Below are 23,119 nucleotides of genomic sequence, written 5' to 3' on the forward strand. Positions count from 1 at the left end.
ATCAGGCTAACTGGTACTTTTTGGACTACAAGACCTTATAAATGGCAGTTTGAAAAATAACAGTCTGGGCAACGATTTTTAATACTTTAACTATACATACATATTATATGTATATGTATATTTATAGTATGATCAGTATTTGTAGGCATATAGGTGAATATACACATACAATGATCATATATTCAGTGATTTACTTATGCATGTGCATATATATATATATATACACATATTCATATATACATCAAGAAGTAGATAGGAATTAATCTAGACCATTCCTCTCAGTTTTACAGATGAGGAAACTGAAGCTCAGAGAGGTTAAGTGACTTGCAGAGGGTTGTACAGATAATTATAGGTCACAGCTAGCATTTATATAGAGCTTACTGTGTGTAAACCTTAAAATTTCTTAGACTTATGAATGTTGGAAATTTCACCATTGGGAAATTTCATACTTGGAAAAAATTTCCTACTGATAGTAAGAACTCTATTGGAATGTGAAACTCCTTGGCATGGGAGGATCCTTCTCCTCCCTACTTAAGACTACTTTAGGACAGAAACCTTTTGCTAAACAATGGAAAGGGCTTTGACCTATGCTTAAGCATAGAATAGGAAGTTCTTTGAGTCATGATTGATTTTAGAATTGATACAATAGAGATACTTGGAATGACAGAACCAGTTCTTGGAAAATACAATCTCCACCCTACTCAGAGTAATAGGATTTAGGAAGGGCTGCAGCAAAGATCAAGATTTAATTATTTGAGAATATGACCTTCAACAGACATGTGCAAAGGGGGGCAGACCTCTGGGCGGTCCTGGGTTAAACTAGAGCCAATGCACAGGGGAGACATCGACAGTGATTGGTAGATGTGAGAACTGAGGGGAGGGAACTTAGATAGTTTCCTTAAAGATAGCGGGTTCTGAGGACAGAGGGGGGAGGTTTTGCTCTGGGAGGTTTTTGCTCTGAGTGAGGTGGCTCTGAAGGAGGACTGAGGAGGTTGCTCTGTGGGAGGACCAGGAGAGAAGGCTGGCTCCGAAGGAGGAGAATTCTCTGGAAACATTTCTTGAAAGGAGGCTCTCTTGAAGGTGGAGCCTGAGGTTGGCATGAGAAGCCTTACCTAGAGAGATCTTGGGTGAGTGATAAAACCAACTGACTGATTTATTCATTCTTAGTCCTTTCTTACTTTCTCTCTTTTTCTATTGATTAATCAGTGTATTATAAATTAAATTTCTCTATAAAAACCCAGTTGGCTTGGGCATATTCATAAGTTGGGAATATATTCCCTGGCGACCATCTTATATTTATATAAAACCAAGACACAGTAGAAAACATATTTCAGTGGTCATATTGATATATATATTTCCCTTGTTCCTAAACATTTTAATTATCACAGTTTATGGCTCCCACTCTCTTATCTACAACTAATTAACACTCAAAACTATTTTAGATCTAACATGTGTATCAGGCACTGTGCTAAGTGTTTTTCAATTATTATCTCATTTGATCTTCATGACAAGCTTGCAAGATAGGTGCTATTATCATCTCCATTTTACTGATTAGGAAAACAGAGAATACGAGTTTGAGACTGGATTTGAACTTGGGTCATCTTGACTCTGGGCCCAACACTTCATCAATACCCTTAATAAATGCAGTTTGGGCTGAAAAGCCCAAGTTCTTTGTCTCTAACTCCAACATTCTTCTACTGTACCTTTTTGTGCTTACTGCATGAGAAATTTGCCAAGAGTAAAAGAAGGCATAAATTTAGATTCCCTTGGACAGCATTAAAATTTTTTTCAATTTCCATTTTTTAAGATCTTAAATATTTAATTTGTTTTAATCAGCCAAAATGTACTTTTCGCCTCCCCTTAACTTTCCCCACTGTGAACATAAGGAAAAAATATGAGTTAGTCAATTTTGTCTCATTCTGTACTCTGAATCGATCATCTCTCCATCAGTAGTTGAGTAACATGTTTCATCATTAATTGTCTCAAATTGTGGTTCATTCCTTCCTTCCTTCCTTCCTCCCTCTCTCCTTCCTTCCCTTCCTTCCTTTCTCTCTTTCTCTCTCCCTCCTTCCCTCCCTTCCTCTTTCCCTCCTTCTTTCCCTTCCCTTCCCTCCCTCTCTTCCCTCCTTAGTAACAGCTCTAGGACAAAAGGGCAAGGGGATAGACAAATCAGGTTAAGTGACTTGCCTATGGTCACATAGTTTTGAGGCCAAATTTGAACCCAAGACCCTCTTGACTCCAAACCTGGCTCTATTTACTTCTACCTAGCTGCCCCTGGCCATTTCACTGAAAAGAGTTCAACCCAATTGTATGCTATCACATTTATGTACTGAAACTTATTTGTGCATTCTTCCAATATGTGGACAATCATTTTTTTTCCAGCCATATCTAATTCATCATGGCCCATTTGGGGTTTTCTTGACAAAGATCCTGAGCAATATGCCATTTCCTTCTCCTGCTTATTTTACAGATAAGGAAACGAAGGCAAACAAAGTTAAGTGACTTGCCCAGGGTCACATAGCTATTATGTGTCTGAGATTAGATTTGAACTCAGGAAGATTACTGACACCATGCTAGGCACTCTATTTTATTGCTCCACTTACCTTCCACAATACATGAGTATACCCTGAGTTTCTCATTTTGTCATCTCAAAAAGAACTATAAATATATTTTCTATATACTTAGAGTTTATTTTGCTTAGGACTACTCTCTCCCTTAATCTACTCTTCCTCTAATTACTTCTCCCTCTCTTTTTTCTCCTATTTATGTATTGAGTGAAATGTATTTCTATACTCCACGCTGTGTATGTATGTATATTCATTCTTCTTTTGACCTGTGAAAGCAAGGTTTAAATGTCCGCCTTACCTCCCCCTTGTTCTTTGTTTAAAGATCTACTTGTGTATCCTGATTATGTGAGATAATTTTCCCTAGCCTTCCATTTCCTCCCTTTCCCCCTCCCATTTCTATTTGACCCCTAATAATAATATGGTTCAGAGGGTATGTTTGGGTCATATCTTTAAATGTAAGCAGTTTGTCCTTGTTAAATCTTTTATCATTGTTCATTCATGTTTGCCTTTTTATGTTTCTCTTCATTCCTATGTTTGAACTTCAGCATTTCTCTGTAAATCTGGTCTTTTCATCAGGAATATTTATAAGGCCTCTATTTAATTAAAGATCCATTTTTTCCCCTTGTAGTTTTTATTAATATTATTATTTTATATTATTATTATTATATTATATATAATATATTATATATAATATAATAATATTAATATATTATATACTATATTAATATTATTATTGTGGACCACTTTTTAAAAATTCTCAATTATATGTAAAATAATTTTTAACATTAATTTTTCACAATTTTGAGTTCCTTCCCTTCCCAAGATAGCAAGTCATCTTATGTAGATTATACATGTGCAATCAGGCAAAACATATCTCCATATTAGTTGTTGTAAAAGAATATACAGACCCCTCCCCCCCAAAAAAAAACACAAAAAAGTTAAGTAAAAAAATAATGTGCTTTTTGATCTGCATTCAGACCCCATCAACTCTTTTTCTAGAGGTAAGATGGCATTTTTCATCATGAGTTTTTTGGAATTGTCTTAGATCATTATATTGTTGACAATAGCCAACTCAGTCACAAGTAATCATCCTTAATTGTTACTGTGTGGTGTTCTCCTGGTTCTGCTCATTTAACTTTTCATGAGTTCATATAAGTCTTCTGAGGTTTTTTCTAAAACTATCCTGCTTGTCATTTCTTATAGTACAATAGTAATCCATCACAATCATAAACCACAACTTGTTTAGCCATTCTTCAATTGATGGGCATCTCTTCACTTTTCAATTCTTTGCTACTCCAAAAAGTGTTGCTATAAACATTTTTGTACAAATGGGTCTTTTTCCCTTTAAAAAATTCCTTTAGGTTATGGAGACCTAATAGTGGTACTGCTAGGTCAAAGGATATGCATAGTTTGCTAGCTTTTTGGATATAGTTCCAAATTGCTCTCCTGAATGGTTGGATCAATTCATAATTCCACCAATTGTACATTAGTGTCCCAATTTTTCCACATTGCATCCAGCATTTATCATTTTGCTTTTCTGGTGGATAAGCTTTTTAAATTTGGACTATCCAAATAAACTTCTCTTTTAAATTCTAAGCTAAATTGACATTAAATTTAAGTGGTTAAATTTATAGATAGTTATGTTTTCATTATAATTAAGATATAGCAAAATTATATCATATGTATTTTGCATTTCTGTTCATTTTATGAAGGAATCAATATGGTGTAGTGGGAAGTTGCTGAACTAGGAAACTAGGTTGTAGTCCTCATTCTGCAGTGAATTTGAGCAAGTTACTTAAATCTTTTTCTTTTAGTTTCCTCATTTTAAAATGAGTTTGGACTAGATGATGTGAGTTCTTTTGCTTCTGTGATCCTGCAAACATGTGGAATGTTTAATCATAATTTGATATGTGTCTGCTGCTCTAAGCTATAATGAGATCAGTGGATGTCATTGTAGGTGTGTGTTCTTAAGGTCCTTTCCAGATGTTCCAAGAACCATAGAATTTGAGAAGTTTAGAAGAACCTAAAAAATCAGTTGTCCAAGCGAAATCTGAACAGAGAGCTTCTCTACAACAATCTTTTTTTTTTTAAACCCTCACCTTTCATCTTAGAATCAATACTGTGTATTGGTTCCAAGGCAGAAGAGTGGTAACGGCTAGGCAATGGGGGCTAAGTGACTTGCCCAGGGTCACACAGCTAGGAAGTATTTGAGGTCAGGACCCAGGACCTCCCATCTCCAGACCTGGCTATCCACTGAGCGATATAGCTGCCCTCTCTCTACAATATTCTTAAACTAGAGCCTCCTTGAAGATTTCCAAAGATTAAAGCCCACGTCAAGCTAACATCTGCAACCAAACAGATTCTAACTATTGCTCATTATTCTTCCCTCCAAAACAAAGTAAAATAAATATAATTTTCCATTCATATAACAGCCCTTGATATACTTGACGACAACTATCCTGTTCTCACTAAATCTTTGATCTTAAAACCAAATATCAATTCCTTTAGGTCATCCCCGTGTGATATGATTTCCAGCCCTCTTGCCATGTTTAGTTGCTTTCCTCTGAACACATTCACTTTGTCAGTGACTTTCCTAAAGTGTGGTGCCCAGAACTTAATAAGATACTCCAAGTGTGCTCTGACCAGGGCAGAGTACTTCAAGGCTGTTGGCCTCCTTGCAATGTGTATTTCTGTTTATGCAACCTAAGATTGTATTAGCTTCTTTGGCTGCTTCAGAGAAACTAATGGGTTTGGGAGTTTCGTATTTGTGCCTAAGATCTAATAGACTATGTTCCTCACTGGGAAGATTGTGTTATTTGTTCAACGTACTTGTTCTGACACCCAATGAACTTAAAATTTGATGGGGGGAAAAACTTCAATTTTGGAACTCTAGTTTTTATTCTACGATTTTATTCTAATTCTTTGGAGGCAACTTTTCCCCTATAAAGAACCTTTTTTCTAGACAATGGCATTTGAAACATTCTTGCCTGCAAGCAAAACCCTAGAAATTACATTTGGGGCACATCCAGCCCTTAGGTGAGGCTTCTATTCTTCTAGTCCCATTTAATATAAGGGCTTTTTACTATTATAGATATCTTCTCTATGGATCAGCGTACCACTTATTTGTAATAAGCTATCTATCAAGCATAATTCATGACCTTGTATCTTTAGCAATTCTGTTGTAATGCTCTGCTTTCTATATTTCTCTAATCCAGGAATATCTCAAGACTCTATAGACTGATGCTTTTGATATATCAAGACTATAGAATGATGCTTTTGTAAAGTTGTATAGTTTTCAATTTCTCATACTTATCCTTAATCTGTTTGTTCCAGGTTCCTCCTGCCTTTTCCCAGAAAGGTTCTGATTTTTACCTAATACTTGTCTTCATGTTATTTCCGATTTTTAAAATACCTTTCAATTTTTCCCTTTTGCAAATCTGTTTAAAAGACTAGAGGTTATCAGTTTTTTGTTGTGCATGTAGGGCTGTGCTCGCAGATCTAGCAAGACCTTATCTTGCAAAATGTAAGGGGGACCTAGGACTTAATGATTTACAGTAGAACTTCATTAATTATTACAAAGGGTTATAAGATTTATTTCATAGTCTTTTGTATAATAATTATTATCTTTGCATTTGAAATCCAAGGTCAAGTTGAGTCAACAAGCATCTTTGAAGCACTTACTCTGTGCTAGGCATGATGCAAATGTTTGGAGTAAAAAAAAAATCTTTTTTTTTTTAAACCCTTATCTTCTGTTTTAGAATTGATACTAAGTATCTGTTCCACCGCAGAAGGAGCAATAAGACCTAGGTAATTGGGATTAAGTGACTTGCCCAAAATTACACAGGTAGGCATTGTCTGAAGTCAAACTTGAACCCAGGACTTCCCATCTCCAGACCTGACTTTCTATCCACTGAGCAACCCAATAATGCCTCCAATAGTCTTTATTTTCAAGAAACTTACAGTCTAATAGGCAGGACAACATGCAAATGATTCTATACAGTAAAATATATACAAGGCAAATTATAGTTAATATTAGAGAATAGGCACTAAGATTAATGACTAGAAAAGAAAACTTCTTAAAGGTGAGACTCCAGTTAAAACTTGAAGGAAGCCAGGAAAACCAGAAAGCCAAGGGGACATTTTAATCCCAGGTGGCTGGGGTGGGGGTGGGTATACAGAGATCACGTGTGAAAATGCCTTGAGTATCATGTGAGAGGAATAGTTAGGAGGCCAGTGAAACTGGATGGCAGAAGAAGAAGGTGTAAGGAGAGTGGAAAAGGCTTTAAAAGCTAAATAGAGGATTTTATATTTGATCATGAATGAAGCTTTGGAGTTGTTTGAGTTGAGGGACAGGATATAATGGTCAGATTTCTGCTTTAGGGATTTTTGTGACTAGATCAAAGTTGCCACATCTGTGGAAGTTCCAAAGTGATTCTAGATTTTGGAAAATAACTTCTATAGGCCTGAAAGGCAAGGATTTGGTACATTCTAAAAGGTCTAGGTAAATCTTGAATGTTGTATGCCAGTCTGCTAAGTGTTTGGCAACTTTTATGTTACCAACCTAAACATTTATTAAAATCCTGTTTGGCAGAGAACCAACAATTCTGACTAATGCAACTTTCCTGTATTTTCATCATAACTTTTTATAATGGAAAACCAAATTTTTAATTGGTTTCTTTCCATCATCAAAAATTTTAGAATTTTGGAGCAATCGCCTAAGGTTTCTAATCCTTATGTTTTATAGGATAACTACTATCTGACATATCAGTTTTGAAATTTGCTATTTTATTATGTTCTTGTGGTGTTTCTACTGACTAGAAAAGTTATATTAGTTTTTTCAAATAACAGGAAACATAATCTGTTTGCTCTAAGACAATTAGTTCAGAATTAGAGCTGTCTCAGCATTTCTTCAGTTTTCTAAATTATTCCTACTGTGGTTCTTATTGTACCATGTAAACAAAGTGTTATTCTAATTCAATTAGGTGATGCAGTAGAGTGCTGGGCCTGGACTCAGTGAGACCTTCAAATTCAGCCATAGACATTTACTAGCTATGTGGTGCTGGGCAAGTCACTTAACCACCGTCTGCTTGAGTTTCTCCATCTATAAAATGAGGATTATAATAGCACCTGCCTCCCAAGGTTGTTAAGAGAATTAAAAGAGAGAATATTTATAAAGAACTTAGTAAGTAAGTAAGATAAAAGTAAATAAAACACTTAGAGATAATATGTATAAAGTACTTAGCCTGGCACATAATTATCAGTTAAATGATTATTCCTTTCTTTTGGTGAATTTATGATTTCATTGGGTAATGATCTTGCCTGTACTTGATACAGTTGAAGCCACTCTTTACTCTCTGAATTATTGTGTGTTTTTTGTTCATTTTTTTCCCCTCAAGTCTTTGATAGAGGATCTCCCTAGCTTAGGGAAGCTTAGACCTTCTTATTAATCTTTTATTATCTGGGGGTTACAAAGGAATAAGACCATTTAATTGTCATGTGTTCAAGTCCTACATTAAGACTTGTCTTAAGTCTGTCATTCTTGCACCTTTTCCTATCATTCTTATCCTTGAGAATCTTTTAACCCATTTCTCACATACTATTATCTCATATTTATGCTAACCATTTACATGACAATCTACTGAGCCACCTAGCTGCCCCTAATCATAGTTTTACTAAACTAGGGAAATATGGTTGTTTAAGAAATGGCCTTTTGGGGGGCAGCTGGGCAGCTCAGTAGATTGAGAACCAGGCCTAGAGACGGGAGGTCCTAGGTTCAAATCTGGCCTCAGCCACTTCCTAGCTGTGTGACCCTGGGCAAGTCACTTGACCCCCATTGCCTAGCCCTTACCACTCTTCTGCCTTGGAGCCAATACACAGTATTGACTCCAAGATGGAAGGTAAGGGTTTAAAAAAAAAATGGCCTTTTGGGGGCGACTGGGTAGCTCAGTGGATTGAGAGCCAGGCCCAGAGACGGACATCCTAGGTTCAAATCTGGCCTCAGATACTTCCTAGCTGTGTGACCCTGGGAAAGTCACTTAACCCCCATTGCCTAGCCCTTACCACTCTTCTGCCTTGGAACCAATACACAATATTGATTTCCAAGATGGAAGGTAAAGGTTTAAAAAAAAGAAGAAGAAGAAGGAAAGAAATGGCCTTTTGTTGTAGTGGACAGTTTGCAATCAATAATTAATATACTTATTAATTATGTACCAGTACATAATCCTAGCTAGATTATTATTTATGTTATTTTTTGTCTTCTGTTTTCTCTATTTGTCACTTAGCATTAACCAAGTTTTCCTTCATAATACGCCTGTAGTAATTTTTAATACTAATAACAAATTTAATGAATTGTTGCTACAGTTATTTCATTAAAAATTTAAGTACTCAAAGTTTACCATATTCTGAGATCTATAGAAGTATATTGATCTGAATCTACATTGTATCTTACCTTTCCTTCTAAATATCTCTGCTAGAAGAAGTTTTCCAATGAGTTTTAATATAGAGATGAAACAGCAATGATTTTCTAAGTATGCACCTAATCCTAAAAGTATAAGCACAAGGATTCATTACTTTCCATTCCCACAATTGTGTGCTTCTTGAAGGTATCAGGAAAAACAATTCCCTTTCTCTTCTCCATGATCCTAAAAGAATGAAATGTGACTTCAGAAGTGATTTGAGTGTACAATTAGTTTGAATAGTCAGATAATGAAATTTTCTACTGTCATACTTACAAAATTTTTGTTCTTGGGAAAACTGTCTTTGGTTGGGGGGAGTATATTTTTAAAACCTTCATGGCATACTTCATTGCATGAATCAGGGTTTTTTGATTTTGGGGTTGTTTTTTTTTTGCCTTTTATATAACTTCGACAGTCTAATACAACTAACCCTTTTACATTGAAAAACAGAATGGATCTCTAATATATGAATTATGGCCTGTGATTTCTGTATGTAGTTGTATTTCAAGAGACTTTGCACATCTGACTCATAAGCAATATTATTACAGGTTTTAGAGTTTATCAGTTCTACAGTGTACCTATTTGTCATCCTTGGTATATTTAAGAATAATGTTATTCAGCCCAATCTAAAAGTTACTATTTTCCTAAAATGACTTTAATCATAATAACCATAATGATTATAGATCTAAAATTGGAAGAGACCTTAGAGAGTATCTGGGACAACTTCTTCATTTTCTAGTCAAGGAAACTGAGACCTAGAGATTAAGTGTCTTATCCAAGGTTACCCAATAAGAGAGTCAGGATTTAGACCAAAGTCTTGTGACTCATATCCATTGATCTTTCCATTGCACTGTGATAGTCTCTACTTATTTTTTAAAAGCCCACTGGAGCATTTTGTGCTCATTCATTGATATAGAAATATATTTACACACAGTTTTCAAATCAACCTTCTGAATATATCTTCTAAATAGTACATTCCTAGATTTTATTACTTAATAATTTCTTTAAATTTCAGGTGTGGGTAGCTTCCAGTTTGCTGATTGCTGATTAAGTGTTATTGGCAGTAAGAGTATTTAAAATGTAAGGAGATTGGCTTATAAAAATAACTGACACCTGTGGTGTTGTTTCACTTTTCAAATTTCAGTTTTACAGCTACCAGTGCAGTAGGAAAGAGAAACATGAGCCCCATTCAAGAGGAAGCTGGCTCTGAAGACATAGAGTCAGTGGAAATATCAGACTGTGAGCTTGATCAGACAGATTCCTGTGCAGAATCCCTTACAGAGGGGAAGAAAAAAGCCAAGAAATGTAAAAAAATGAAGAAAGAACTCACTCCAGCCGGTATGTATTATTGCTCTAGGTTAGAGCTCCCTTTCTCCCAGGTAGCTCAGCCTTGAACCTTATATAATTTATATAATAAACTTATATGTTTGGAGAGTTTTCATAGGACTATTTAATTGTGGCATGTTGTGTAGTTCTCCATATGACCAGCGATAATTTAAGACCAATTTTTATTTGCACCTGTAAGATTTAACACAGAATTTTTCAAAGCAAAAATTAAAACACCACAAAAAGACCCTAGTTATAATTTGGGGGTGTTAAGATTTATTAAATATTGCTATTTTTAAAAAAATAGATATGTGACATATTTCCTATCCATTTACCTTTTCACATATGAGGTTAATTGAACTTCATTAATATTAATGAAATCAACAGTGAAGCCAAAATGTTGCATGTACTTTAAAAATATATCATGGTTGGGGCAGCTGGATATCTCAGTGGATTGAGAGCCAGGCCTAGAGACGGGAGGTCCTAGGTTCAAATCTGGCCTCAGACACTTCCCAGCTGTGTGACCCTGGGCAAGTCACTTGACTCCCATTGCCTAGCCCTTACCATTCTTCTGCCTTGGAGCCAATACACAGTATTAACTCCAAGACGGAAGGTAAGGGTTTAAAAATATATATATATCATGGTAAAGCTTAATTGACTTGAAACTATAACACATACTAGATGCCCTAGTTATGCATCCTAGTTAGCTCAGGAAACATCTCTTCTTCTCATATTACTTGCCATTAAAAAAAAAAAAAACTTATGCATTTGTTTGTTTTAAATTTTTGGCATAAGTAGTAAACACCTTCTGCCTACTTCATTGTAGATACTTGTCAGCTATTAAATATTCACCATCAGTGCTGCCTTTCAGCATTTTACAGTAAGATTCTTCATGTAATTTTCTTGTGTTTCATTTTATGTATCACAATTTTCCTTAGATTTTTCTCTGTTTTGCATTCTGAATCTTTTCATTTTTTGCACTTCCTTGGGAGAAGTTTTTAATTCCTTTTGTTTTCTTTATTTATTTGTTACATTAAAATACATACCCACATAATTCCCTCTCCCTTCCCCCACCATTAGAGAAGGCATCTTTTGACAAGACAAAAGAATAAGTGTATATATAAAACTATATTTTCCTTATTTCTACTTATCATTTCTCTGGAGGTGGACATGTACAAGTCCTGTTCTATTCATTTCTGGATAATCTTTGAGGCTTCTAAAATTAATACCTATTAATGGATCCTTTAATTAACTATTTGTTGCTTTTATCATTTTAAGTGAAAACATTTTGTAGGATTAAAGCATTTGGGATTTTAACTACAAGTAAAGTAGACAGTTTTCTCCTGTGGACAGTAAAGCTGTCATTCTCTCAAATTTTGATCTCAAAACAGACCTTTTACTTTTGCAAACATAGAACTTTTACAAATGGACGACTTTTAATTAAATTGGCAAAATCAAATGAGTTGAATTTTCTTCTGGACTGCCATTCATAAAATAAAAAAGCATTTTGACTACAAATGAATCCTTTTAACTTAGTTTGTTTAAGCATTTAATCCTATTAGTATCAGTAAGATGTGGGTAAGAGATAGCAAATCTTAACACGTTGAATCTAACAATATTTATTGTCATAAGGCACTAGAACTTTGTGAAGCACTCAAGTTCAAACAATTTAAATGGTCTGTGTTAAACTCTCCAAAGCATATAAGTGCTTGGTATTAGGGCAGTTTGTTTTTTTAATACCCCTGTTGTGATAAACAAAGTGAAGCTTCACGAAGAACCCTGAGAACAGAACTCAAAGGTATTCCCAGTATTCCTTAAGCTATAAAAGCACAACAGCGGATGTGCTTCTAAACATTAATGCACTGAAGTGTTCAGTGCAGCTGAGGAGAACCTCATGGGAAAAATTCCAAGTTGATGAGTTTGAGTTTCTCAGCCTGGGAGTGATTCCACCAGAATTAGAGCAGGGTTCTTTGTATATCTTACACTCATTTATAGTATTGCTATAAAAGAAATGTGTAAGACGTGAGCCCTCCCTACTAGTAAATTATAGTAACTTAAGTATACTTTTTAGTAATCTATTATAAATAACTGAAATGATGAGTTGTATGGCAACCCCAAAGAAGTGTTGCTAACCAAACCTTCCACACATATAACACTTGAATATTCAACATCATGTAGTGATAATATTTACATGGTACAGTGCACCAGATTTGAAGTCAAAGGACTTGGATTCAAATCTGCCTCTGCCACTTTCTACTTATTTGACTGCACATGTCCCTTTATCTTTCTTGGCTTTGTTTTCCTCATTTGTAAAATGGAGGGATTGAATGACCTTTTAGGTCATTTAGCACTTCCAGCTCTAACCCTGTGAGCCTCATAAATTATTCATTTATTTTTTTATAAAAGGACTTTAAAAGGCTTTATTACAAAATCAATAGTTAATTAATATTTTAATCAATAACTAATATTGGTAAGTGATTTTTATAGGACTTTATTTTGTCTCATAATTGTCTCATTTTACTCCTGATGCAGATAATGCAAGTATTATTGTACCCCTCTTATAAGTAATTAAAATGAAACAGAGTGAGGCTCCTAACATCATACACAGCTAGTAAATAACAGAGCCGGCTTTTAAACCTAGATGTTAGCCCTAAGTATTTTGACTATAAGGTTTAGCATTTATTTTCCTTTGTCACATCACTTCCCGTGGGCGGCAAGATCATTTAAATGTACAGAAAGAAGTTTATTCAAAAATATAATGGAAAGAGGCAGCTGGGTATCTCAGTGGATTGAGAGTGAAGCCTAGAGACAGGAGGTCCTAGGTTAAATCTGGCCTCAGACACTTCCCAGCTGTGTGACCCTGGGCAAGTCACTTAACCCCCATTGCCTAGCCCTTACCACTCTTCTGCTTGGAGCCAGTACACAGTATTGATTTCCAAATCAATAGAATCAATAGAAGGTAAGGGTTGATATATCTATCTATCTATCTATACACACACACACACACACACACACACATATATATATATATATATATATATAAAATGGAAAAGGGGTGATTTATTACAAAAGTATTTTCTATTACTGTGCTAGGTAAGAAAAGAGAACCTTTTTTTCATACCTGCAGTTATTAGGACCACTACCTTATTTTAATACCCATTCTCGCTAAATATTTGTTGAATGAATAAGCTTTTATGCTCATAGTTTAGGATTTGTACAACTCCTTCCTTCTATTCACAGGAAGCATGTGTATAAAGAACAATAAGTTCCTCGTTTGTATTTATTATAATCAGTATTGGGTTATTAGTCTCATCATGGTTTTCCCCAGAAGAGCTCACGGTACTATCTTTACACTGTTTTGGAGTTAGATGTTAACAAAAGAAAAATTGTCCAACATGTAGTGTGAATTTCTGTCTATATATCATGTTTATATCCAAGAAATATAATTCCCCAAATTTCTTTTACTAGAATAGACTTGTCCAGCCTACTAAACTTACATGGTGAATCAGTCATGAGTATGTGGCAAATATAGACTGAATGCCATTATCTCTTGTCATTATAGAGTTCTGTAGCCTCACCTTTCCATCCCTATACATCTATCTCCCAACCATCCTCCTGTTACACTCTGCCAAAAAAATTGCATGACCAGGAACACAACCTGATGATGACAAGATTGACAGGCATCAAAACCTTCTAGGATACCACTGAAATAGAATCCTTTTTAGGGGAAATTTCTAGTTGAGTTCAAAGAGAAGATATACTAAAATACAGCTCATAGTTAAACTTTTGAGAAATCTAGCTCCAAATTTTAGTCTCTTCTCCTCCCCTCACCCCCAACACGTAAAAAGCATGATATTTTAGAACTTTCATGTTTGCCAAGAGCCATGTTTTATTGGAGTCTTGGAAAAACTGCTGAACTTTTAAATCTTATCCCCTTAAGTTACACTGAAAAGTTTAGAATCCACTTAAAGCAATAATCTTCTCAGATACTATTACAGGTTTCATTAAAATTAGAAATAAGTTCTAAAGTTGCTATCAGTCATGTGAAAGGCCGGGCAAAAGAAGTTCAGTTACCCCCCTTTAAGATTTTTTTAATGATCATATTAAGACTGGTTTATAGCTTAAATATTGAAAAAAATATTTGTGAAGCAAATAGCAGCTTTCGTATTAAAATCCGTGCTTGTGTCTCTTCTTTGCCTGGTGATGTACTAGAGCTTCTTAGAACATGCTGTAGAGCTCTGTTGGAAGTATATGCTGTAAAACCCCCATGGGGAAATATTTCTTTATATGGTCCCTTGGACACCTTACTATAATGAAAGGATAAAGGCCCAAGATTGTCCTTTTTCTGAATTTTTCTTTTCAGTGATTGTTTGCATGTTGTCTCCCCATTAGGCTGTGAGCTTCTTGAGATCAGAGACCATCTTGCCTTTCTTTGTATCTCCAGTACTTAACACAGTGTGTAGTACATAGTAGGTGCTTAATAAATACTTATTGCCTAACTAATGTTCTAGTGTACTTGGAAATTTTTTTAATTCCATTTTGGTTTGGCATGGAGATAGTCATAAATTGTGGGAAAAGTTCTATTTGCCTTTGTGTTTCTTCCTTTTTCAAACAAGTATTTAAATTTGATCAGAAGAACAAGTAGATTGAACTACATTTATAGAGCCTTGGAACAGGAAAAGACTTTAGAAATCATATAATCATAAGGTCAAAAATGTGGAGTTGGAAGGATCCCAGGAGCATCTATTCCAGCCCCTTCTTTACAGTTGGACAAACAGACCCATAGAAGGTGACTTGTCCCACCAAGACCACATACATAGTATGAGTCTACAGCAGAAGCTAGCATCATACCTCTGAAGGTGGAAGGGCCTCAGAGACCCTTATTTTAGAATGAAGGAACCAAGACACATGGGTTACTTGGCTTGATCAAAGTAGTTGGCGGAAGAAAAAGAAAAAGATTCCAAAGCCTCCTGATCCTGGTACAGTAGGGTTTTTTGGTTTTTTAAATTTATACACCATGTCAGACATAGTAGTAATTTCAGCAAGAACCATTGATGGCTGATGAGTGTGTGTGCTGAAAAACTGTTTTGGGGGGGCAACTAGGTAGCACAGTGGGTAGAGTGCCAGGCCTGAAGTCAAAAAGACCTGGGATTAAATCTGGCCTCGGACACTTCATTTAATCCCAGTTGCCTAGCCTTTATCCTCTTCCATCTAGTAGAGATTCTAAGGCAGAAGGTAAAGATTTAAGAAAAAATAAAAGCTATTATTTAGTAAGTCTTTGCACTATTGTAAAATAGTGCCTGCAAAAATCCAGTTCTAGAAAGACCTGGTCCCAGTCTCAGGACTTAGGAACTTCAGGGATTTCAGGCGCTTCTTTGTTATAGGATTGAAGAAAGTTACTGGCAACTAATTAAGGTTTATCTTTTTTTTTTTCACCTTAGTCACAAAAGTAAGTCCTAAATAGGCAGCCATTAAAACTCTAGCAGTTGGTTAGATTTTCTTTTGCCTCCATCAAATGCACCATTCTTGGCTATGTAGTTGTTCAGTTTAGCCACCTGAAATGGGCATTTCCATGTATTCAAAGATTTAGCTTCTGGGACATGCTGTGGTTTTTATTTTACAAATAAGTTAAAGAGTAACATTAAAGATAGGATAAGAAAATCTTGAAGGTGGAAAAATATTTCTGGCAAAGTTATCATTAGTTCTTCTAATTCTTTCCAGACTTAATGAAATAGATATATCACAGCCATAGTCTCCCAAAAGAATTCCAATATTTGTGTTTCTCAGTTGTATACTTTATATTAAAAATCTTGCCCTCTGCACAACATGGTTATTATCAATTTAAGTCTAAATTTACTTTGATGGTACTTTGAAAAGGAGGTGGGCTGTTCGTGTCATTATTAATAAGTTTTACAGCCTAGATGTTGTATCCACGTATTTTGAAGTACAAGAACCAGAGGAGGAAGTAAGGAGGAGGATGAAAGGAAAAGCGCAGAGGAGGAGGAAAAAACCTAGATGCTAGAAACTCTCTTTATGTTAATATAATGGAGAAATTGTATTCTTATACAATTCTTATACAAGGACATGTGGATGGGTTGATCAGCACATGTCTTCACATTGAGATTATAGGTTTGAATCAGAGTTCTGACACTGACCAGCTAAATGACCATGGACAAGTCACTGAATTTATCCAACCCCGTTTCTTTGGTTTGTAAAGCAGGATTAGTAATACTTGAACTACCTGCTTCACAGGGTTGCTGTAGGAAAAGTACTTTGCATTATTTCCATAAATGCAAGTTGTCCTAATCTATATAGTCTGGAGACCCTTTCTGTTAGTACTAATTTTATGAATTGACTGCTGTATTCAAACCCATTCCACTTGTAGTAGTTTCCAACCATTGTTAATTTTGGCAAATGTCAGTGGTGGCCCACTTTGCAGAATGGGTAGACATGAGAAATCTTGACATGAGGCTGATCAGTTTTAGACTCCAGGATGCTGACAGGGATGTGGTATATCCTTGTGGAGATGCAGCATGGCAAAAAGGGTATTTTTAATGCTATTTTAAAAACAAATGCTAAAAGGTATCGTGAAAAAAAATAATAAAAACAAATGCATGCATTTTTAATGATAGAAAATTTCCTTCCTTTCCTATTAAATATCTGCAGGTGTTTATTTTGTTTTGCCAGGAAAGCTTAAAGCTTCAAGAATGGAATTTTGGAGGTGGGAAGGAGGGAAGAAGAGGCAGAGACATGCAGTTTTCAAACTTTACTTTCAATCACCCCAATTTGCTTCATCTAATGATTAAGATTAAACTTTAAGAAATAACTAAGGGGGCAGCTAGGTGACTCAGTGGATTGAGAGCCAGGCCTAGAGGTAGGAATGGGTTCAAATGTGGCCTCAGACACTTACTAGCTATGGGACCCTGTAGAAGTCACTTAACCCCCATTGCCTAGTCCTTACCTCTCTTCTTTCTTGGAACTAATACACAGTATTGTATCTAGAACAGAAGGTGGTAAGGGTTTTTAGAAAAAAAGGAAGTCAGTCAGTCTAGTCTGTCTTGGTCTGTTTGAGGGGTAATCTTCCCTATTCACCATGAAGTAAAATAGGCTCTCAGAACCAAAGTCTATAATTAACTGTAATTTACCCAGATTTGCTCACTGATAATACATACATTTGTACATTTTTTAAATCTATGTAGCAGTTGCATAAGAAATGTATGACATATATTATTTGCTGATATGGAAATTGAAGGTTAGGGAAGCTCAATTACCTGATTTGGGTGACACATTTGATAAATACTGGAATTGGACCTCAGCCTCTAGGTCCTAATCTATTTCTCTTTCTACTATGTCATATACAACTGTTCATTCTTATCTTGGAGTGACTTCTATGATACATAATTATATCCCTTACTTTCTCCCACATTTTTAAAAACTTAAAAAATTTTAATAATAAATTTTCACACAAGTTTTCTGAAGTCATATGATCCAAATTGTCTCCCTTCCTTCTTTCCTCCCCTCCCCTCCCCCTTCCCAAAACTAAGAAGCAATTGAGTCTAGGTTATATATGTATTATCACATAAAACCTATTTCTATATTATTCATTTTTGAAAGTGAATAATCTCATCCCAAAGCATATAGCCAAATAAACAAGTGATAAATCCTATGCTTTCATCTGCATTCCTTCTCTAACAGTTCTTTCTCTGGAGATGGATAGCATTCTTTTTTCAAAAGTCCCTTCAAACTATTCTGGATCATTGTATTGCTGTTAGTAGCAAAGTCTTTCACATTGGATCATTCCACAATATTGCTGTTACTACATAAAATTTTTCCTGGTTCTGCTTTTTTCAATCAGCTCATGTCGATCTTTCCAGCTCTTGCCAAAATCATCCTGTTCAGCATTCCTTATAGCACAATAGTAGTCCATCACCATCATATACCACAATTTATTCAGTCATTCACCAATTGAGAGATGTCCCTTTAGTTTCCAATTCTTTGGTACCACAAAAGGGCAGCCATGAATATTTTTGTATAAACAGGTCCTTTCCCATTTTTTTTAATCTCTTTTGGATACAGACCTGTACTGGTATTGCTGGGTCAAAGGATATGCATTCTTTTGTAGCCCTTTGGGCATAATTCCAAATTGCCCTCCAGAATGGTTGGATCAGTTCACAACTCTACCATGTAAAGATTGAAATGGATATACAATAACTAAATATTATGTTTTATAAAGTTTTATTAATAATAACTAAAGCAAAAGAACAACCTGAATTCAGCCCAGTTGCAGGTCAAAAAGAGAGCCTGGGAGGAGCATACATCCACTTAAACACCAATAACGTGATCTCACTAACGTGGAGACGCAGGAGAGATCATAGGGAATTTGGGGAAGTACTAAGGACTTCTGGGGAATGGAGTCAAAGGTTCAAAATCTCCATTTATACCCCCCCCCCCATGATCCTATTGGGAAACCAGTTTCCTCAAAAGGATCAGGAAAATATTATCAACTTAGAAATTGTATTATTAATTTGTGGATAAAGGGGGGGGGGAGAACAAAACCAATGATTACTAGCTTGACAAAAAGCCAATTTGGGGGCAGTCCCCTTTGGCATTAGAGTATATATTCAAAACAAAGGCATTTCAACCCCTCCATAGTTCAATTCACATCCCCCAAAGTTCACTCTGGATCTTCTGGTGCAGCATGTGGTCTCTGCAGGCATCTATCTTCATGGCGCCTTCTGGATCCTGGGAGGTAGCAAGTTTCTTATCCTAAAATTGCTCAAATTTAAATCAAAGTTCACAACAATAACTTGGCCCCCCTGAGGTGAATAATAAACAGAGGGATCACTCAGGAATACATGACTGAGGTATGAGGTATATGAGTCAATTTGCAAAAGAAAATCAAAAACATGTAAGTAGGTTCTGATCAAGGACACATGTAAAACCCAGTGTAATTGCGTGTTGGCTATGGGAAAGGGTTGGGGGAGGGGAGGGAGGGAAAGAAATATGATTCTTGTAACCAAGGAATAATGTTATAAATTGACTAAATAAAATTAAAAAAAAAGAAAAGAAAAACCATGAAAAATCCAAATAAAAGAGAAAAATAACTTGTGGATGAAATACAAAATGTAAAAGCCTTATGTCTAATAAAATCTTAAGTAAAGGAAAAACAGATCTATAACAAACAGGTCCTTGAATCAGGGCCTAATTAAAATGATTTAAGCAATATGCATTTACCCAATCAGTAGCCAAGACTATAGAAAATTTGCCATACTGTGAAAGGCAGAAAAAGGAACTAGATTTCAGCATCAAATGGAAGCCTAGATGGCAGTGGAAAGGAAGTGCTTGATAAAATGTGGCGCAAGCAGATGGACAGGAGAAAAAGCAGGCAGCTGGGCAAGGCAGGAGCACAGGCACACCCTGCCACTGGACCCTTGTGGTGGGTGGCAAATGGGCAAACTTACTATCTTTACTGTAAGGCTATCTGCTCAAAAATTTTTGAGAATTCATAACCACTTTGTGGTAAGCCAAAAATGTAAAGATTAAAATTAATATACAATAACTAAATATTATCTTTTATAAGGTGTTATTAATAATACCTAAAGCGAAAGAACTGCCTGAATTCAGCCTGGTCGCAGATTAAAAAAAAAAAAAAAGCCTGGGAGGAGCATACATCCACTTAAATACCAATAATGTGATCTCACCAATGTGGAGATGCAGGAGAGATTATAGGGAAATTTGGGAAATACTAAAGACTTCTGGGGAATGAAGTACAAGGTTCAAAATCTCCATTTATACAACCAGCAATACATTAATGTTCCAATTTTGCCACATCCCCTCCAACATTTATCATTTTCCTTTGCTGTCATGTCAGGTGTGAGGTTTTCAGAGTTTTAATTTGCATTTCTCTAGTTGAGCGATTTAGAACATTTTTATATGATTATTGATAGCTTTGATTTCTTTATCTCAAAACTGCCTGTCCTTTGATCATTCATCAGTTGGGAAATGACTTGCATTCTTATAAATTTGACTTAGTTCTTTATATATTTAAGAAATGAGACCTTTAGAAATGAGGAGTTTGTTTTAAAACTTTTTCCCCTTCTAATCTTGGTTACCTTGGTTTTGTTTGTGAAAAAACTTTTAATTTAATATAATCAAAAATAATTTCTTTTATAGCATGTAATGTTCTCTATCTCTTGTTTGGTCATAAATTCTTCCTTTCTTCATAGATCTTATAGGTAAACCATTCTATGTTCCCCTAATTTACTTATAAAATCAGTCTTTATGTTTAATCATATGCCCATTTTTTACCTAATCTTGGTGTGGGGTGGGAGATATTGATCTAAACCTAATTTGGGGGGGGGGGGCCAGCTGGGTAGCTCAGTAGATTGAGAGCCAGGCCTAGAGACTCCAGGAGGTCCTAGGTTCAAATCTGGCCTCAGACACTTCCCAGCTGTGTGACCCTGGGGGCTGACCCCCATTGCCTAGCCCTTACCACTCTTCTGTCTTGGAGCCAAGACACAGTATTGACTCCAAAATGGAAGGTAAGGGTTTTGAAAAATGAATAAATAGAAAATAAACCTAACTTTTACCATGCTATTTTCCAGTTTTCCCAGCAGTTTTTGTCAAATAGTGAGTTCTTATCCCAAAAGCTGAGATCTGCATTTTCTGCTACATTTTTTTTTTTGCCTACATGACTGTTTTCCAACCTAACATTACCTACAAGTTTCAGGAGTGTTGAGTTAATATTTAATTTATAGAATTGTATTTCTTTTCCCTCTCATTTTTAAATTTACTATTTAAAATATTACTATTTTACTAAATTTTTACTTTTTGCTAAATTTAATATTTACTATTTTACTAAAATTTACTAAATTTAAATTTACCATTATAAAAAAGCTATTTTTAAATATACTCAGATTCCCCATGTAAGTCATTTATCTATCTATGAGTATAGACTTATTACAATGAGCCATCTATATTATTGCTTTTTAACTTCTTTATTCTTTTCATATAGACTTACTAAAATTTACTCCTTGTTTGGGACTTTTCTTATCCCATTCTTATTTTAAAACTACTTTTATTCCTTTTACAGTCTTATAGGCTCAATTCAAAATTTAGGCTGAAGATCCATTAGATAGGAAACTAAAAATTATGACTCAACATGTGCTCACTTAGATTTTTTAAATTTTATTTCATTAAATATTTCTCAATTACATATAAAAAATGTTAACAATCATTTTTTAAAAATCTGAGTTCCAATTTTTCTCCTTTCTTGCCCCTTCCCACTTTTTGAAAAGGTAAGCAATTTGATAACCTCTAAGGTCTTGGAAAACATTTCTATATTATCCATGTTGCTAAAAAAGAAAATGCTCACAAACTAAAGAAAACAATAAAAATAAAGGAAGCATGCCTTATTCTGCATTCAGATTTCATCAGTTTTCTCTTTTTGGAGGTGGATAGTATTTTTCATCATGAGTCCATTGAAATTGTCTTGGATTTTGTCTTGATCAGTGTAGCTAAGTCTTCCACAGTGGATCAGCCTTACAAAATTGCTGTTACTATATATACAGTGTTCTCTTGGTTCTGTTTACTTCATTTTACATGAGTCCATATATGTCTTCCCAAGTTTTTCTGAAACCATCCTGCTTCTCTAATAGAACAAAATAGTATCCCATTCCAATCATATACCACAACTCATTAAGTCATTCCCCAATTGATGGGCATCCCCTTGATTTCCATTTCTTTACCACTTTAAAAAGAAGTGCTATACATATTTTTGTACAAATAGGCCCCTTTCCCTTTTCTTTGATCTCTTTAGGTTACAGTTGGAATAGTAGTGGTATTACTGGGTTCAAAAGATATGCACAGTTTTGTAGCCCTTTGGGCAGAGTTCCAAATGCCCACTTATCTTAATATAGCAATGTAAATTATCAGAAATTCTTGTTCTAGAGGCTGCTCTTTATATAATATTGTAAACGTAATGTTTATAAATGGCAAAACCCTTTTTTATTCAGTATCTTATTTGATTCCCATAATAACAACCCTGTAGATAGATATATATATATATATCTATGAGGAGGTACTACAGGCATTTTCATCTCAATTTTACAGATGAGGAAGTTGAGGTAGGTGGCTTGCTATGATCACACAACTAATGTTAGAGGTGAATTTTGAACTCAGGTGTCTTCTGATTGCAAGTTAAGTCTCATATTCTACTCTGCCATACTTAATTCTTGCTTTTGAGTTCAGTTATCTTCAGGCTTCCCTGTTCCTGATGATAAGCCCCTAGATGAGTGGTTTGCTAGAAATATTTTTTCTTCTTCTTTTTATCCTCTCTTTAAAAGATGCTTTCTGATTGGGGAATCATCAAAGACTTTACTCCCTTTTAAAGTATTTGGTGTGTTATCAGCATCTGGGCAATGAGAAACTGTGAATTTTTCCCACCGAAGCTGCTTTATAGTTTAAGGAGCTCGTGATAGCATTTGTGTAGTTAATGCCTGGCCTGTCACAGTTTCCATTATAAACTTCACTCTGGACTAAAATTTGGTGTCTCAGCTCCTGGCATTTATGTTGCTGTTGCCGCAAATGGTGTGAATGAAGAAGGACTGCTGGCTTTGAACTGAAGCAGTTTTTACTGAAGACTCTTGGGTCCCAGCAGAAAACTAATTATTATTGAGTGGGAAAAAGCCCCACACTTTTCTTTTTGTCCATCATGATTCCTCTATTCCCACCTGTCAGCTTCCCATTGTGCCATGTCAGCAGGCCCCTTCC

General features: G+C 35.3%; 1 protein-coding gene across 2 annotated transcripts in view; it reads left to right on the plus strand.

Moving 5' to 3' along the window:
- The window catches only part of PARN (poly(A)-specific ribonuclease), a 217,079-nt gene that overhangs the window by 193,309 nt on the left and 651 nt on the right, over window positions 1-23,119 (plus strand). For both annotated transcript variants that reach the window (XM_007498625.3, XM_056806156.1), the window contains one exon: window positions 10,167-10,360. In XM_007498625.3, the coding sequence (XP_007498687.1) occupies window positions 10,167-10,360 (194 nt within the window). The remainder of the gene's footprint in view (window positions 1-10,166; window positions 10,361-23,119) is intronic.

Source organism: Monodelphis domestica, chromosome 7, assembly GCF_027887165.1.
Source record: "Monodelphis domestica isolate mMonDom1 chromosome 7, mMonDom1.pri, whole genome shotgun sequence".
NCBI lineage: Eukaryota > Metazoa > Chordata > Mammalia > Didelphimorphia > Didelphidae > Monodelphis > Monodelphis domestica.